General features: G+C 37.4%; 1 protein-coding gene across 1 annotated transcript in view; it reads right to left on the minus strand.

Moving 5' to 3' along the window:
* The window catches only part of eys (eyes shut homolog), a gene marked incomplete at its 5' end in the record, with an annotated part of 227,664 nt that overhangs the window by 199,885 nt on the left and 7,779 nt on the right, over window positions 1-20,000 (minus strand). Inside the window, 2 exons of the mRNA XM_048203800.1 lie at window positions 12,755-12,876; window positions 17,238-17,435. Of these exons, the coding sequence (XP_048059757.1) occupies window positions 12,755-12,876; window positions 17,238-17,435 (320 nt within the window). The remainder of the gene's footprint in view (window positions 1-12,754; window positions 12,877-17,237; window positions 17,436-20,000) is intronic.

The raw sequence follows: 20,000 nt of genomic DNA on the forward strand, positions 1-20,000 counted from the left end.
CCACTTTTACAAGATGTAAAATAAGTCTCTGGTGTCCCCAGAGTGTGTATGTGAAGTTTTAGCTCAAAATACCCCACAGATAATTTTTTATAGCATGTTAATGTTTTACTTTTTGAGGGTCAGCAAAACGCTCTGTTGTAGTATGTGTCCCTTTAAATGCAAATGAGCTGCTGCTCTCAAGAAGAGGGCAGAGTTTCAAGAGCTTGTGTTAGCAGCGCTTATTACCTCATGCAGACTCACTTAAAATGTTCAAACTGGAGTCGGACAATGATGGAGAGACTCAGGAAGAAGTGAACACATGTAGAATGCAACAGGATGTTTCTGAATGGTTAATTGATGAATTTATGTAGCTGATGTGGAATTAACTAACTTAAAGTCATTGATTTGCAAATTCTGTCATGATAATCTATAAATCACTTCTGTGGGAACTGTTGTAAGATCCTACAGAGCCAGAGAATATATGCTTCATGAAGATAGAACAGGTATAGTTTATATGGTTATAACTTATGTTGGCATCTTGCTTTTATGACATGCTATTACATTTGTGTTATGTACTGTATTGCAATAACATGGCTTCACCCCTTTGTTGTATGTTCTCGGGGGCGGGATTTATGTAAATTTTAGGGTTAGTGATGTCACCAACCCGTGAAGAAGCTAGTTGTAGTCCCTACCAGCCGTTTGTTGTAGTCCTTAAACAGAATTCTTCAAAAGAAAATCTCGGTTTGCATTCAACTTTGAGCGTCGTAACTTTGCAGATGTTGTTTATGCTCTGACAGCAACATTACACATTAACTAAAGTTAAAAAAGGGAAATCTTAATCAACCACCCCCTTAAACTATTACTGAACGTGACAAAAATAACAACAACAGTTGTTGGCAATAAGTCAAAAGTTAGAACCATATTAATTTTTAATGCTCCAGCACATGCTGGGAAGACAGCAAACAAAACATAATCACTGAAAATGATTATGAAGGCGCATTTAAAACTTATTTGAACAACTTTAAAAACAAACTACACACAAAACAGCCTTATGTGTTATTTGCTGTTTGCTAAAAGTGCTTTTTTTTTGGTCATGTTTTATTGCAACTTGCTATCATGGAATCTATGTTATTTATGAAATTATATACTGTAGTGCAAACTGATAATCACAATAAACAATAAATAAATATAAAATGAAAATAATGTATACTAAAACTATTACTATAACTAAACAACAGCTAACAGCTGCATTTCAAACGAGCATCTTAACTGCAGCAACTCCTGTAAAAGTCCACAATACATGAAAAATGTAGGAGAAAATTGGATTGCCAATGTTCTAGGGTTAAGGAAGATGCTACATCAGTGGATTTGACAATTTAAAAAAGATGGAGAGAATACAGCAAATAGATGAGCAGAGAAGATGAGGATTGAGGTCTACAAATGGAGTGATTTGTTATGTCTTAAGAGAACACAGAGGACACTGGGCCATTACACACACTTCATAGCACCATTATGCTCAAGGGGAATGTTGCAACAGCCCTTTCAACAAAGACAAGTTCAGAAAAAAAAGGTGCTATGGTGATATAAAACAGAGTGTTGTGTTGAGGTTGTAAAGTGAAAAGAGTGAGGAATGATCTAATGTCTCAAAATCCTGTTCCTTTAGCTCCACTGATTCCATGATAATGGATGTGATTGCCAGGGATCATGTGTACTGATAAAATGTAAATTGGCAAAAAAAAAAAAAAAAAAAAAAAGTGTCTGCAAAATTAATATTTGACATATTACCAAACTGAATAGACTCTTTGTACATGCATGTTAAACGAATCAAATTGTCCTTGATCGGAGATACACTAAGAGTTCATTGCACTGTGAAAACTTTGCAAAGAAGCTGTTTTTATTATAGAAAGACCACCATAGAGTGGAACCATAAAAGCTGCTGAATACTTTGAAAAATGTCCCCACGTCACCACTGCTCTCCACATGCCTCTGAATTCAATCAATTTAACGAGTTCACAAATATTCAAAGCAAGATCATTTGCATCAGATAAGCGTGTCCTAGCTCTGTTGTCTATCATGTTTGTCCTTCCAGAGACCCACGTATCGGGCAGGTGGAGACTCCTGTTGGCAAACCAGCATGACAGGATCCGCATTTTCACACAGAGAAAGAAAGGTCAATCTAATTTACTGACTGTATGGAAGTAATGCACTCCCATGTGACTTTCTGCAGCCACCCTCTCTCCCCGTCCCACGTCCTCTGCTATATAATCGGCATGTGGAAACGTGGAATTTAAGAGCTCAATTACATGGTGGCTAAACCATTTCCCAATCAGTGATTTCGAACCTGTTACAGTAGAACAATCTTTTGAAGCGTTCATGCGTTGACCCTACCATTGAGCATATAGAGGCTATTAACACATTGATGCCATTCTAAAACTTTATTGCAGGCTGTAAACATGCCAGATGACAATTGCTCCATATTTCTTTTAAATCTCTTCTTTTATACTGTATTTGTATGCAAGATCAAATATTTACTTTTGAGTGTGACGTGGCTTTGAATGCATTGTCATGATGACTGCAGTCACCTCATAAGCCTTGCATGAACTTACAAGCTTATATAAAGTTAAGATTTTAACTGATATGCAAAACTGTAAAATCGCATATAAACCATTTGCAAATGAAGCACCGTTTCCATCCCATGTGTTCAAGAGAACAAAATCGTCACTTCCTAGGAAAATGTCACAAAATATCTGAAATAGAAATAGAAGTTGCTGCAGTCGGGGAAGCCACTGTGGATCTTTTTTCATACATTATAAATTACTTGCACCTTAGACTGTGCAGACGAAACACGATAAACTCATCTTGCATTGGGAGGTGGATGCCTGCTGTTTGGGAACACAATCATGTGGGACAGTTCTGGTAGATACAGTAACTATTTTGATGGCAGACTTTGGCTCAGGCTATTTCAGTATGACCAAACCAACATTTGAGATGTGCAATAAAATAGACCTCTTTGGAGCAGACGTCACAATTACGTCACTTGCAGCTGCGCGCGCATAGTGGTTGCAGAAAAATAGCGGTAGCAATTGGAGGAAAATGTGCAAAATCCACAGAATAAGAGAAAAACGTTTTGTTGTGCCTCTGGATGTTGGAATCGGAATGCAAAAAAATATAGTCTTCATTTTTAAAGAAAACCATCGTTGAAAACGTCCCTTGAAGCTAAACGGAGACGTTTCACAGACTGGACTGATGACACCTGCAAGGATTAGTCTACTATTAAAGCAGGAATGTGATGTAAACAGTAAGTCTACATAATATTCACATATGCAGTTCAGAGGACATACATACATAGCAGTTACAGCATGAAATAATATTTAAACCTATAACATTTTACATAGATAACTTTTAAACATAGTCTATAAAATTTTTATTTCACAATTCTGACTTTTTTTCTTGCATTTGCGTGTTTATGACTCCCAGTTCGGCCACTATAACTCGCAATTGTGAGTTTATTTCACAATTCTGAGGGGAAAAAAGTCAGAATTGCGGGATAAATTGCAATTCAGAAAAGACAGGATAACGAGTACGTTATATCTCACAATTCTGTTTTTCTTTGTAAGAAATGTGAGATATAAACTCAGGTTTGCGAGAAATAAAAGTCAGAATTGTGAGATATAAACTCGAAATTAACTTTTTTTTATTCTTTTATTTCGTGGCTTCCATAGACTGCTACTGCTCAACTGTCATTTTCTGCAACCAGGTAGGCTCCGCCCATAAAAAACGTCATCGCTGTTTGCAAACACCAAATTGGTCTATTGATTCGCTGCTTAGTCTGGTTATCTAATCATATGATCCATTGAGGCAAAGTCTTGTGACATTTTTGTTACGAATCGAGGGATTTATTTGATAAATGCATTCCAATGTAGTTTATGCGCATGTCTTCTTATCGGATATTAGAATTTTTAGATTTTATGCGCATTATTCTATTCCAGCGTTTTTTATGCGATATCCCCAAATTCGCATAAAATAGGTGGATGGAAACATAGATAGCGAGAAGAAAAGAAATGCATGTTGTGAATACCTTAAAGGGATAGTTCACCCAAAAATGAAAATTATCCCACGATTTACTCATCCTCAAGCCATCCTAGGTGTATATGACTTTCTTCTTTCTGATGAACACAATCTGAGTTATATTTAAAAATATCCTTAGGGGCCGTTCACACAGAACGCGTTTTTCTATTCCAATGCGCTACTTTCCCATTGTTTTTCTATGTAAACACGCGCTTGACGGACGTGCATGACCGTTACGCTCATGTCTCACGTCTTGCAGTGCCTCACACATGAGCGCCGCGTTTTTAAGACGCCATGTCAAGTTAAAAGAATTTCAACTTTTGCACGCAGCGCCGCTCATCAATGTCAGTTCCAAAACAGTGGACCAATCAGAAGAACACGGAGGCGGGGCAAGCGTTGCGAGCTGTTTACAGTAGCAAGTTGGCATGACAACTGTTTTATATGATTGCAACATGGCGGAGTAGGCGCTCATTATTATCATATTTTCTTTTTTTTCTATGTCAAAACTTGTATCTGTCAATTCTGCTGTTTGCCTATTGCTATTATTTCCGTTATTTTATCACGTCTCAAAAGTGCGACTCAAGACCTCAAGCATTTTTAGACGCAAAGACGCGTTCTGTGTGAACGGCCCCTTAGTCCTCCAAGGTTTATAATGGTAGTGAATGAAGGGCGCGATTTTGAAGCCCCCCAAAAAAAGCATCAATTCATCATAAAAATAATCCATATGGCTCCAGAGGGTTAATAAAGGCCTTCTGAAGTGAAGCATTGGGTTTTTGTAAGAAAAATATCCATATTTAAAACTTTTTCACTATAATAACTAGCTTTCTGGCGGAAGAATGACTTGGAGCAGTGGTTCCTAAACTTTTTAGCTTGGAGTACCCCCTAAAGGGATTACCATCCTTCCGCCTACCCCCTCTCTTCCACTTAGACTGTAGTCACACCTTTACCATTAAGGAACAATATTTGCCCCCTAAATTGATTTTCCAGTGCATTTTTTACCTTTCTGAATAACTTGATAAAATAAATACTGTTTTAAATAAAAAATGTTCAACAGAGAAATATGCAATGATGGTAAAACTAAGTAAAACTTTTAAATATTAAACTAAAACCGCCAGTAGGTGGCAGCAAGTCACTGTTTTTATGAGTGAGTCATCGAGTCATTCATTCATTAACGAAGCAAGTGGCTGTGAATGAATCATTGAATCATTGACTCTCACGATTCGTTCAAAGCCGTCAGAATTGTTCGCGAAACACAGACATGTGTTGTAGTTCTGTTGTGGTTTTCGTTAGAACTATTTTTTCATTGCCAAATAGAGTAAATACTGACAGTACTGTGTTTAAAATGTACGTTTTGTTTTTTGACCTGTTGTATAATAATGTCACGTTTGCAGTCATGTGGATATTTCGGAACAAGTGCGTTCTTGCTCTTTATCATCATTAAATACAAGAACTCACACAAGGTATGTTTTTGTATCGGAGAAAGTTTGAGTCTTAAATCGAAATTAATCCATTATCTGTGTCTATATTTGTTTTCTTCATGTGAGTAAGTGCTAAATCCCTACTGTTACAAAGGTGCATTGTCGAGAACGGCAGTAATTTAGCGCAATTTAAATTAGCAGACTGCACGCAATCTATCATATGCATGCTGCTTGTGTGGATACAGTCATTTTTGACTGCAAATGATGAGGTAATTAGATTAAATGCTGGATTTATGACATTTTGGCAGTTAGAAATACATGCTCGATTTTAATATTATTTTAAGGTAGAATTAAATGAACTTCTCAGCATTTTGTTCGCGTACCCCCTTTTGTCACCTCACGTACCCCCAGGGGTACGCGTACCCCAGTTTGGGAACCACTGACTTAGAGGATAGAGCAAAACAAAACACCCGTCAAAAACGAGAAATTGTAGAGAATTGTTGGAGGATTTCGATATAAGAGAAGAGGAGCATGAGTTTGCTTACGATACTGCTACATCCTACGTCATACATCACGTCAGGGGTTACTCTTGTGGCGCAAGTCAACTTGTGCAGTATTGGTTGTCTGTCGGAAGCTAGTTTTTTTAGTTTATAAAGTTTTATATATGGATATTTTTCTTACAAAAATCCATTGCATCGCTTCAGAAGTTGTATGGATTATTTTTGGGGCTTCAAAATCACGCCTCCCCATTCACTACCATTATAATGCTTAGAAGAGTCAGGATATAATATAACTCAAACTGTGTTCATCTGAAAGAAGATAGTCATATACACCTAGGATGGCTTGAGGGAGAGTAAATCATGGGATAATTTTCAATTTTGGATGAACTAACCCTTTAACACAAAGAACTAGTCAAATCAAATGTGTTTTTCTCGAATTGTCAAAGCCAAAGACATTGGATCGTCTTTTGTCAAGGTTACTCTCTCTATGCATCTCCGAGATGATCTCATATCCTAATGCAAAATAGCTACTCAAATCATTAATTAACCCAGCATGCAAGAGGGCTAATATCCCCGCCTGCATCTCTGTCCACGGGACAACAGCCTACAAACCGCCCACCTCTAGGTTTCGAGGGATGCCATGAATAGCCCAATTGCATTCTCCATTCAGAAACCCTGTCCCAGGGTTGCATTATTCATCATGAATAAATGATAAACTATTTTTGCCCTCCTGTTCTGTTCAGAGAGCTCCTGGAATAAAAATAGAGGAAAAGAAGAGAAAGTCTGTGAGATAAATAAGAAGAGAAAGGCTAGGGAGGGGCAGAAGTGTGTGAAATGAGAGCACAGAGGCTGGTATCTCTCTTTCTGGCTGTATTAGAGTGGGTTTGCTGGAGGGAAGGAAAAGCCGATTTGGGATCAGAGCCAAACAACTGCATGTCACACAGGCTTCTGAGCCACTGATTGCTCTCATTGCCCCTCTCTTTGTTCTCAGAGATTGTGAGGTAACACAAGCTTAATCTACAGAACAAAACTGCTACTCAAAGAATAAGACTCTAAACTTTTTGTCCTGACTGATTTGACAGTGTCTGTAATAAACAAAAAAAGGATACAAATAATGTTGCACACAGTTATATGTTAAATTTTTTTTGAAAGACAACATGAAATGATATTTACTACATATTCATCTTCAGTAATGTGATATATTACCAACTAAAATAAAGAATGGACTGTGAAAATATGAAAGATTTAGACATATAATATTTCTTTTTCTCAGAAATTTGGTTATATCAGTAAAATAGAAAATGTGGATAAAGTACTCTGATGAAATATTATGAAAACAAATATTTTTTTCCCCCTTATAATATGCACTGATGAACTGTTCACAATAAGACCAGGGACATTAATGTGAAAAAAAGATGTGCATGAAAAACATTTTCCATTCATTGGGTCTCATTCACTAATAATTGCGTGGATTATTTCATATTTGTATGCACAGGAGAACTTCTCATGATTCACAACACGTTCGTACGCACATGAATTTGTTGTTAACTTCGTTCTTATTTTAGTGAATTTGGAGTATTCTAAATGAGCAACCGTGTGCATGAGGTTAGTCATTTGCATAAAACACGCCCAAACCGTGTCCATATAAGGGCTTTCCGCGCACAGCCCGGGATACACTGCATGATTTTTGGCTGTCCCAGACGAAAGATTACCATCGTGAAACAATCGTGGCGATTTCTGGGATCGTGGCTCTTAATCGGTGGTCCTACGTCGTACAGTGAGAGAGGTTCAAAGACAGCCGTTTTCCCGGTCTTGCGACCAAAGATAGCCTACGATAGTTTTCTGACAGTGTCAGAAATTCAGCATGATCAACGCACAGTGTGTTTGCTGCTACGTCCTACGTCTACTGACCAGCCAATAAAAATGCGACATGAAATCAAAGCGACATGGCGCTAAAACTTAAAACTGCTTACCTCAAGCTCATTTCCCTTCTTCTTTCGCTGCTTCCTTTTTATTTTGAGCACACATAAAAACAACAACTGCCAAAGTGTGATTCAACATAGTGTTTTGTTTACCACTAGCGCATGCTGATGATGTTTTATTCTTCTACAGAAACTTGCATCATAGCCTACGAGTCAATAGGTGTCATCATCATACAGTCTACATGCATGTCGTACCAAAGTTTAGTAGATCCATGTCGCACAGTGTGATAAAGTAATGATCTTATAGGATTGCTAAAATCGTGCAGTGTATCCAGGGCTTTACAGGCTTACGTCACTCTCGGCAGACATGCCGCTGTTTAAAGACGCGCTCTTGCCTGATCCTCGAGCAGTGCGAAGTGTGCCATTCTCACCAGTTTTCACAATAAACACCTTTCATACAGACCCAGATTACAGACCTCTCATGAACATCATTCAGAGAAACCTCGCAGCTGAACATGATACCTGTATATAGTAACGTGACCAGATTTCTGAAATGGAAACCGGGGACATTTCCTATTTGAGTGGTCAAAATACCACCAAAATCTCATTTGTTGTTATCTATTTATTAAAAATGGGGACAGTACATTTTTGATTTTCTTTTATTGTTGTGGGTTTCACATTTTACATTAATAAATATTATGATTTAATTTTATTATTAGGATTTTTGGTCTGGTTTTGGTTTTAATACAATTCACCAAAATAACTAGCCAGTAGGCCTAACTACAAAAAGCTATTAAACTATTAGACTATTTTGAAAAATCATTGAATTGTAGCACGAAAAGACATTGTAAGCACGGGGCTTAGCACAAATCGATTTTGTCCAATGACATTTTCTGTTAACAGCTTTACTGACATGAAAGGAGATTTGTAGTGGTATTCTTGAGTAAAGTTCATAAAATGTAGGCTACATTATTTCCCACTGGAGTTTGTAAAACTTTGTTGTGTACCAGCTCTAGGGGGGTTCGGGGGCATGCCCCCCCCGGAAGAAAATTTTGTACATTTTAAGGTTAAATGCATCAATCTGGTGCACTTTGGAAGCTCAAAATTAAGAGCTTCAACCCATGTACAGTGTACACACTGAACAAAGAAATGGCATTGACTTGGACCTGGACATTAAGAGGGTTCAAACATCTTTTTAGTTGTGATATAAAGTCTACATCGTTTTAGGTGTTTTAGGATCTCAAACAATTATTACAATAAAATAATAATATAATAATGTTTTAGGCCTATATAATTATTCATATGACAGTAATATCCATATAGGCTATTGTAACAAATGCACTCTAAAATAAATTATTTTTTAAAATTTAGTTAGGCTACTTTACACAACAGTAAAGGGAAACTAAAATACTAGTTTGTAACCTACTAATTTCTAAGATAAATCCTTGAGCTTTTATTTTGATCACCATGTCACCAGCTGATCGCATGAGCAACTGTGCACACTTCTCTTTAAAACACGCCGCACAGACTGTATATGAAGACTTCAGATGCAAAAGCCTCTAAGTGCTGTCTGAAATTTTCTTCTAAAATGAGCATTTTTTATCAAGCTTGTATGTTTAGGTTCAGCAATTTCACTTTAATTGCAATTAATAGGTCATTTTCATTGCCATTAAAGTGAAATAACTGAACATCAACATACTAATGACTTTAACTAATATCATAAATATGTTTATTTGCACTACCGTTAAGCACAAGCGCCATATACTGTCAGGGAGTGAATTTGCACGTTCACTCTGTGCATCGCCAGTGAAAATCGATTGGGTATGAACACAAAAAACGTCTCGAAAAACGCTGGCGATAAACGTGTGCGATATTTGTCCTGGTTTGTATAGGCTTTAAGACAATGATAATTTATTTGCTTCATTTTACTGTGGATTTGTTTTCAAACAAGACACAGTTCACCACAGGCTTTTCAGTGAGAATGAAAATAAAATATGATGCAGTGCCGACTATATTGAATCTGACTGTAGCTTTGTCTGATACAGATCATTTGATATGTACTGTGGATTACATTCTCATACTATTTTTTTTTTTTTTTTTAGAGGAGGCACTGCCTCCCTTGCCTCCTCGGAGGAAATGGAGGGTGGAATCATATGCATTCAATGCTAGCAGGCTAAAGTTAGCATTTCCCAGATCACCTATTGCACCTTTAACTCCAAAGACCTTAAACTTTATTTGCCACAACCAAGACTTATGTGATATGTGTAATATGCATAAATGTTTTACATTGTTGGCAAATGTTTCAACTATGTAACAAGAAGACACTTTTCAACATTGAAAGTTTTCAAAACAATTACACACGTGTAATGGTGGGGATGCTAAAAAATATTTTAATATGCAAAACTGTTACTCAATCAAAGCAGTGGGCATTTACTTCCAAGTCTTGAATATGGCATGTTCATAAAGACGGAGTGTTTGAAAGAGAGGGTCAAAAACTTGATAGAATATTGCTTATTACATTTAAAACAGGATGTTTTTTGATGTTTATAACCCCTTTAAAAGTGCAAGATAAATATAAAACTAATAATTTAAAGCTGTTATTGCTGATTGAGAGTGTAGGGAGACTAACTCTATTATTGTATGTATTCTCAGTGATACAAGGGAGTGGACAGGCGCAAAAATAATTATTTTGGTGCAATTTGCTTGTCTCGCTTCTCTGATTGGTCAGATCAGATAGGATTTCTAAGCAGAATCATGGCTAATGTAGTTTTTCCACCAGGAATTACACTGTTAAATGATTATTAAAAAAATAATAAGTTGAAGGTTATCTTTAAAAATCTATTCCCCTATGGAGAAAATGAATAGGATTTTTACAAACCCGATTCCAAAAAAGTTGGGACACTGTACAAATTGTGAATAAAAACAGAATGCAATGATGTGGAAGTTTCAAATTTCAATATTTTATTCAGAATACAACATAGACAACATATCAAATGTTTAAACTGAGAAAATGTATCATTTTAAGGGAAAAATTAGTTGATTTTAAATTTCATAACATCAACACATCTCAAAAAAGTTGGGACAAGGCCATGTTTACCACTGTGTGGCACCCCCTCTTCTTTTGATAACAGTCTGCAAACGTCTGGGGACTGAGGAGACAAGTTGCTCAAGTTTAGGAATAGGAATGTTGTCCCATTCTTGTCTAATACAGGCTTCTAGTTGCTCAACTGTCTTAGGTCTTCTTTGTTGCATCTTCCTCTTTATGATGCGCCAAATGTTTTCTATGGGTGAAAGATCTGGACTGCAGGCTGGCCATTTCAGTACCCAGATCCTTCTTCTATGCAGCCATGATGTTGTAATTGATGCAGTATGTGGACTGGCATCGTCATGTTGGAAAGGTCTTCCCTGAAAGAGACGACGTCTGGATGGGAGCATATGTTGTTCTAGAACTTGGATATACCTTTCAGCATTGATGGTGCCTTTCCAGATGTGTAAGCTGCCCATGCCACAGTTTTCCAAAAAGAACTTCAAATTTTGATTCGTCTGACACAGAACAGTTTTCCACTTTGCCACAGTCCATTTTAAGTGAGCCTTGGCCCAGAGAAAACGCCTGTGCTTCTGGATCATGTTTAGATATGGCTTCTTTTTTGACCTATAGAGTTTTAGTCGGCAACAGCGAATGGCATGGTGGATTGTGTTCACCGACAATGTTTTCTGGAAGTATTCCTGAGCCCATGTTGTGATTTCCATTACAGTAGCATTCCTGTATGTGATGCAGTGCCGTTTAAGGGCCCGAAGATCACGGGCATCCAGTATGGTTTTCCGGTCTTGACCCTTACTCACAGAGATTGTTCCAGATTCTTTGAATCTTTGGATGATATTATGCACTGTAGATGACAATAACTCTTTGCAATTTTTCTCTGAGAAACTCCTTTCTGATATTGCTCCACTATTTTTCATCGCAGCATTGGGGGAATTGGTGATCCTCTGCCCATCCTGACTTCTGAGAGTCACTGCCACTCTGAGAGACTCTTTTTATACCCAATCATGTTGCCAATTGACCTATTAAGTTGCAAAATGGTCCTCCAGCTGTTCCTTATATGTACATTTAACTTTTCCAGCCTCTTATTGCTACCTGTCCCAACTTTTTTGGAATGTGTAGCTCTCATGAAATCCAAAATGAGCCAATATTTGGCATGACATTTCAAATGTCTCACTTTCAACATTTGATATGTTATCTATATTCTATTGTGAATAAAATATAAGTTTATGAGATTTGTAAATTATTGCATTCCTTTTTTATTCACAATTTGTACAGTGTCTCAACTTTTTTGGAATCGGGTTTGTACTTTCAGACCCCGACTGTTGCACTCAGCACTGTAGATGCCAGAAAGAAAAGACCAAAACACAATTCAGTATGCAAAACAGCAATAAGAAAGAAGTCTAAAAGGAATTCAGTAAACAAAACAAAAACCAAAGTTAGCAAAAACCAAAAACACATAACATACCTAAGACTGAAATTATATGCAAACAGAATTTGTGCATTATATTTTATGATATATTTTAAATGATTAAAATAGAGCTAATTAATTGTAGAGGTTTGTGGAGAAAAACAGCATTGTCACCATAGGCCAGTATGTTATTATTACTATGCCAGATACGTAATTTCTCAGGTGGGCCAAGGAATGACTTAAATATTATTAATTGCTTTGCACAGAGAACAATAATCATTTAACGACAGATGTTACGGTGCTTTAGTGGTTATTATACTTAGTTCCCATATGTATTATTCTAAGAACTGCTGTTGTTCTTTCATTAAGAGCTGTATATGGAAACTAACAGTTAGTTGACGATTAAATGTCCTTACCAGATGGAGGTCCACACAAGTCGAGTTGTTTTCACACATGTTGCTAACACAGTCATTGATGTCCTGCTCACATCTCATTCCAGCGTAACCAGGGTTACACAAGCAGTAAAAACCATCCACAGCTGTAGCAGGAAACACAAAGACACAATAACCACCTTAGAAGATATGAAATAGTTTCCAATTTTAGAAACATATAACAAACATGTACAGACACAATGGTGTCAAGTTCTTATGATTGTGTTTTACAAACACTATCGTTCAAGGATGATGTAGGTACAATGTTAATCTTTTTCAGGGATAGTTATGAAATGCTGATGCAGGATCATAGTTAAAGGGTTAGTTCACCCAAAAATGAAAATTCTGTCATTAATTACTCACCCTTGTACCGTTTTACACCCGTAAGACCTTTGTTCGTTGATCTTCGGAACACAAATTAAGATATTTTAGTTGAAATCCAATGACTCAGTGAGGCCTTCATAGGGAGCGATGACACTTCCTCTCTCAAGATCCATTAATGTACTAAAAACATATTCAAATCAGTTCATGTGAGTACAGTGGTTCAATATTAATATTATAAAGCAACGGGAATAATTTTGGTACGCCAAAAAAACCCTGAAATAGCGACTTATTTAGTGATGGCCAATTTCAAAACACTGCTTCAGGAAGATTCGGAGCATAATGAATCTGCGTATCGAATCATGATTCGCCAAACTGCTGAAATCACGTGACTTTGGTGCTCCGAACTACGGACTCGACATGCTGATTCATTATGCTCCGAAGCTTCAATAATTCGTTATTTTGGTTTTTTTTGGCGCACCAAAAATATTCGTCGCTTTATAATATTAATATTGAACCACTGTACTCACATGAACTGATTTAAATATGTTTTTAGTACCTTTATGGATCTTGAGAGAGGAAATGTCATTGCTCCCTATGCAGGGCTCACAGAGCCATCGGATTTCAACAAAAATATCTCAATTTGCGTTCTGAAGATGAACGAAGGTCTTACGGGTGTGGAACGGCATGAGCGTGAGTAATAAATGACAGAATTTTCATTTTTGGGTGAACTAACTCTTTAAACATCCACTCAAAATCACCCAACACTACAAATATACAACTGTTCATAACATTCATCAACAATACAGTAAAAATAGTAATATTATTCTTGCCATTTAAAATACTGTTGACTCAATTTCGTAAGCTCTACAAAAGCCTCATTTTTTACACTCTATATTTCCCTCCACAGACACTGAAGTCAAAAGACTTATATTCTCATCATATTCTTACTTTTGTCTAAACTTTGTTTCTAAAGCTAATCAGTAAAATTGACTTTCTCTGCTTGTGAAATTTCACGGTCGTTTATATTCACCCCAGCAGCTGGAAACAGTGTTGTCCAATTAAATGTAAAATGTGTGCTTGTGTAGCGATCTCTTTTACAAATGCTACAAGAGTGTTGCTGTCCACCGTCTTTGCGTTGCATCTGACTTACCCGAAACCTAATGACCCATTCCACAAGCCTTTAATCATTAATGGCGTTGAGGAGAAATGCATCTCCTGCCTTTCTGCTGCAAAACAGCAGCCTGTGACAGAGGTAATTGTGGGTTCTTACAGCTGCAAATTTATTACACGGCCTGCGTCGAGTCCCAGGATTCTTCATTATCCCTTAGATTTACCACGTAATCTATGCTGCCACTCTGTCTTTGTGCGTGTACCCGCGATTACTCTCATTAAATGCTCGGGGTCCAGAGTGGCACCCGTATTACTGACACCAGCTGCTCAAGAGATACACCTTGCTCTCTCACTCTCTTCCCACACAAACACAGCAGATTGCAGACCTCCTATATGGCGGACAGGCCTTGAGGGACTACATGTGTGGAGCTGTTTTTGCTGGTGCAGTCTGGGAGGAAGTAAACGAGTAAACTGACAGAGATTGTTGGAATTGGAGATGATGGGAGACAAGACAAAGTGGCTGCAGGTTGGACTCCAAGTGGTGGACGAGGAATACTCGGTTGCCTGGTTACAATATCGTCCTTCATCTCTGTCACCATCTTACCTCAAAGCATAGTACTTAAACTGCAGGTTGCTCTGGGAGTGCAATTATTGAACTACATGTCAGTTCGGATAAAAAAAATCTGCTAAATGGCAAGTAATTAGAAGTAAGCTACAAGTATAGTATAAGATATTAACAGCATAACAGCACAGTTCAGTGTAGCATAGCAAAGTGCTTCTCAACTGGTGGGGTGATCATTTTGAGTGTGTCGTCAAAGAAACTACAACAAAATTACTTAATTTTAAATGTTTTCCTGATGCAAGACTTATTTTGAAAGATGTGTGTAAAAGTTGTTGACTCTTGATGCAGTTTAAGTAAAGAGTGCCTAAGAAAAACCTGATTCAGCATCTGTGGTCAGATGAGATTTTGTCAGGCTATATGTGAGTATCATTATTCTAATGTTATTTTCATAACTTGTTATGAAATAAAAAAATATTTCACCTAAAAAAAACAAACAAACAATCCTGTCAGCCTTTATACTGTGCTCACAATGCCCAATTGTGCAAATGTATCTGTATGTATATCTCACTTCACTAAAGAGCAAATCACCCGTATCTTCTGGCTTGGTTTAAAGAGACACATTTTATCTTGTTAACCTTTTTGAGAAATAAATTGGTTCAAAATCTTTTGGGTCGCAGCCTAATGACCATGGGAAAATGTGGGTCCCATAGCCAAACCAGTTGAGAACTGCTGGCATAGCATATACTTTTAATATGCTTATCAGAATTGTGTTGTCAATTTTATGCATTAAAGTTAGACTCATTAATAGCACTTTTGAAAAATGTCTTTAAAATGATGTACACTCACATGAGATGAAGTCTTTAGCCACATCAGTATATGGACAAACTCTTTCATATAGAACACATTGAGTTCCCAGCATGAAACTTAAATTCTTAAATGCTTGGGTTTCTACTTTATAAATTATGCTCTTATTTTCATGATCACTGCTAGTTTTTGGTGTGTGGTGATTGATTGATGTTTATTGACTCCCACATTACGTTTTAAGAGGTCTTCTGCTTCAGAGACAAGAAGCCTTACCAAGCAGTCATTTAAAACTGCATTATGAAGACAAATGAACGTTTCAAGTATTGCTAATTGAAAATTTGCTGAACAACAGATCTGCAGTTGCCATCGCAAGAGCTTATACTGACTTAAGGAGACATTAAGGAGCATTTAACAAATCCAAGTTGGCAAAAGTACATTCAAGTCAAGAACATTAAGGAATCATGCTGCCTTCATTTTAAAACTTTTTTCAATTTATTTGTGATTATTTTTATTTTCTGCAGTGCAAAGATAAAAAATTTAGTAGTTTGAGGCCATTTTAAAAATGGAGAAAATGCAATGTGTCAAGATGTAATGTCTAAAAAGTACATTATTTACAGTAACCTTGCCTTAGGCTCTCTAAAAATCACTGCAAAGACTTCTGGAAAACAGTAAAACTTAAGACAGAAGCATTAAAGTCTGTTCATTACAATCCTGCAATGATCCAACCTAAAACAGAATGGTTAGTAGGTTAATAGCAAAGTATTAGTATTTAGACAAAAAGGATATCAACATGCACTGAATTTTAAAGTGTTTTCTGTTAGTTTAAGGGGGGCAATTTATAGCCTCTTTAAACTGTAAAATCGTACTCAGTTTTGAAAGTCAAGGTTTGTCTTTCTCTCACTGCAATGACATTCACCATTATACAACATGAAATTAAAACTTCATCGTCCAAATAAATTACTGTTAATTGGAAAGCATCTTTTATGCCTCATTTTAAAGGCTTTTTGCTATGTACATCAACATCATGTCTTAAAGGTGAAGGTGTAAGTGCCGTATGCAATAACAAAGACTGTTTTCAAACAGGTTTCCCGAATACCGTCCACTGTTGGTTAAGAGGGTTGTGCGCAATAAATGATCATTTAGCCTACACATACAGCAGCACCACGTGAATTTTAAAGTACTTAATTGCAAAGGCCTATTTAGTGCTTTGCAATCTGTAATCCTTAACTGACAACATGTATTTGATCTATGGCTTTTGTAATGATTTATGCAGGAGATGCAACACAAAAGGGCAAAAAACAGCTTATTGGATTGCTGAGGGAGAACAACACCCTGCCTTGGGCTTTGATTGTATTAACTCTGTCATTTATCATCCATTATTCAAATTACAAAGCAGCATTTATGCCTTACGGATCCGTGCTCACAGCTGGAGCAAGACACTTGTCAAGAGCACCAAAGCAACTGTGGCCTGGTCATACTGAATGGAGTAACTTGTGTCTCATAAAACTACTTATTAAACTAAGTCACGCCAAGACTGTCAAAGGGGTAAACCAACAGTGCCTTTGCTCCACAAAGAGTGCCTTTCCTGAGTGCCCGTGTGCTAATGAGACTGAAGGGAAATGTTTTGAGTTTGGGAGTTCAAGGCTGAGAAATAACTACTGAATTTACCGTCGTAACAGAAGCCGTGCAGACAGGGGTTGGAGCTGCACTCGTCTATGTTGATCTCACAGCGGGCCCCCGTGAAACCCTGGCGACATCGGCAGCGGAAGCCCAGAGGGAAGAGGACGGGATCAGCCTCCTCCACGCACTCTGCCCCATTATCACACGGATTAACGGCCTCACAGGGCAGCAACTCACAGTTAATCCCTGAAATTCCAAATACAGCATGAGAAATACAATTCCATCCACAACAAAAACAACAACAACAACGGAAAATGTTCAACTGTTTATTGTTTACTCAACAAATTCTCATGATCAATTACATAAATGGCCTCTATTCTCACATTTAAATCAAAAGCATCCCTGTCACCTCTAATTGACCAATTAATTTCTATGACTTTTCCAAGAAAAAGGCACAAACAAACAACTCGTTGTTTCCTAAGGAGTTGCAATTTTGATGTACATTTAAGAAACATTTTAAGAAAGATGTACATTTTAAAAATGGAAATAATTAAAACTACTTTGTGGACTACATTTTTTTTTTCTCCATTGAATCTGAACAATCACAATTATAACTTGACTCTGACTTTTTATGGCATAAAATAAAATTTAAATAAATAAATAAATAAAATAAAATACTAGTTTGGCTTATCTTTTAACTGGTATCAGATGAGCAATCCTGATCCATTACCAAAATAATTTAGTTATTGTAGAAGAACTGCCAGAGAGAGACATGTAGTCAACTTGGTCACTAGCTAAAACCAGCCTCCAGCACACCTTATGGGCCCTATTATACACACAACGCAAGTGTTTTTTGATAGTTTCAGCCCAATGCAGTAATCATTTTCAATTCCTGCACCACGCTGTATAAATAGCAAATGCATTTGCACCCATTTGTGCACCCATGGGCGTGCTGGTCTGAAAACGAGGTGTGTTCAGGTGCATTGTTGGCGTGTTGCTATTTTGAGGCACCTGAAATAGACTGCGCCATTGACTTTAGACCAGGTTTCAGTTGGTCAATGGCGCAGTCTATTTCAGTTGCGCAATATTTTTTGTTCTTTAAAGAGCACGTTAGTAACATGCACCTAAAGGTGGGTGCGTAATGCGTGTACACTCTGCTTATTACACACACATGGCAGCAGCACACAAACATGCCAAATATTAAAAATAAAAGGATTACAAGCAAAAGATTATTATTGTGTTCATAAAGATAAAAATGCTTTGGTGGAAATCGGGCTTGTCCCAGTCTGCTCACATGCTTTAACCTCGCACACGAGCAGATCCGTTTCCTCGCTAGAGAAGCATTCAGTTTTTCCACTTGCAAATTCCGCCATGTAAATAGCGAATTCACCATGTTGCGAGCACAACTGGCTTTTAAAGGGAATGGGAGATGAGACTCTGATTGTTTTTTTGCATGTTACGCCTAAAACACTAATATGACTCATTAAGAGAATAGGGACAACCCTTTTAGACCATGTGTCGGGCACGTCGGCCATTTTTCCCGTTGTTAAACTAGCAAAAGTGGATTCATATACGCCCTGAGCGTATATGTGCGCTTTAGACAATGTGCTTAGATCGTTAAAATAGGGCCTTATAATAATAATTGTCAACTGAACAAAATTGGTAACTGTGAAGCTGATCACCACAGTTTCTCAGCAGGAAATGGATCAGACAAAAATGTATATGAATCAAACAGTACAAGAACCCATTACACACTGACATATTTGAGACAGATAGGCAAGAACAACTACAATGAAAATTAATAACATGCCTTCGATTGCTTAATTACACACATGCCATTGTTTGTATCTGGCTGTTATGAACTCTCCAAGTTTCAATTAACACAAGCATAGACTGCACCTGTATTTTAGCCACAGTCTAGACACTTGATCAGTTAGTAAAGGACAGCTCTGTAAAGGGTAGGTTAACATGCCCAGAATCCCCCCCACATAGACACTATCTGTGTATGTCTCAACAGAGCATGCGAGGCTGTCAGTACCTTTTTTCCTCGATTTCAATACAGAATAACCGATATCATCATTATCCCTGACAACCTAATTTGTGTGTCTAATGGAAGTGTGATGTGTGATCTCTGTTTGAATATAAGCAGCAATGACTGAGCTGTCTTATCGATTTCAGATGAGCTGCATTCTGTGCTCGGGATTGACCAGCTGAGCATCATACATACAAAAAACAAAAAGCAAACAAAAAACAAAAAAAACACCCAATAATGCACGTAATATAGCAGTGCAAAACAGGTGTATACACAAAGCAGATCGATTTCAGCAGTTCCTGATCTGAATAACATAGTCAATGAGCACAGCACTCAAGAGGGAGTCCTGACATTTGAGTCTGATTCGATCCACCTATGAACTGAACAAGAATACCATAATGTGTGTATGAATGCACGGCTCACTACAATAAATCAGTGTTCCTCAACTTGTGGGTCGCAACCCAAAAGTGGGTAACAAGACAGTTTTGAGTGGGTTGCAGAATGTGTAGTCAAAGAAACAACAACAAACATATTTCGGACGCAAGACTTTTATTTTGAAAGACATGCATGAAAGCTGTTGACTCTTCTGTCAGACACAGTTTAAAGAGTGCCTGAGAAAAAAGCTGATTCAGTATCTGCTGTCAGATGAGATGTTGTCAGGCTATATGCCTGTGTCATTATTCTAGCATTATTTTTGTAACTTGTTACAAAATAAAGTCTCTCACCTCAGAAAAATGAACTTTCCTGTCCTGTCAGATTACTGTGCTTTTCAACTGCAT

Source organism: Megalobrama amblycephala, linkage group LG10 (genome assembly GCF_018812025.1).
Source record: "Megalobrama amblycephala isolate DHTTF-2021 linkage group LG10, ASM1881202v1, whole genome shotgun sequence".
Taxonomy (NCBI): domain Eukaryota; kingdom Metazoa; phylum Chordata; class Actinopteri; order Cypriniformes; family Xenocyprididae; genus Megalobrama; species Megalobrama amblycephala.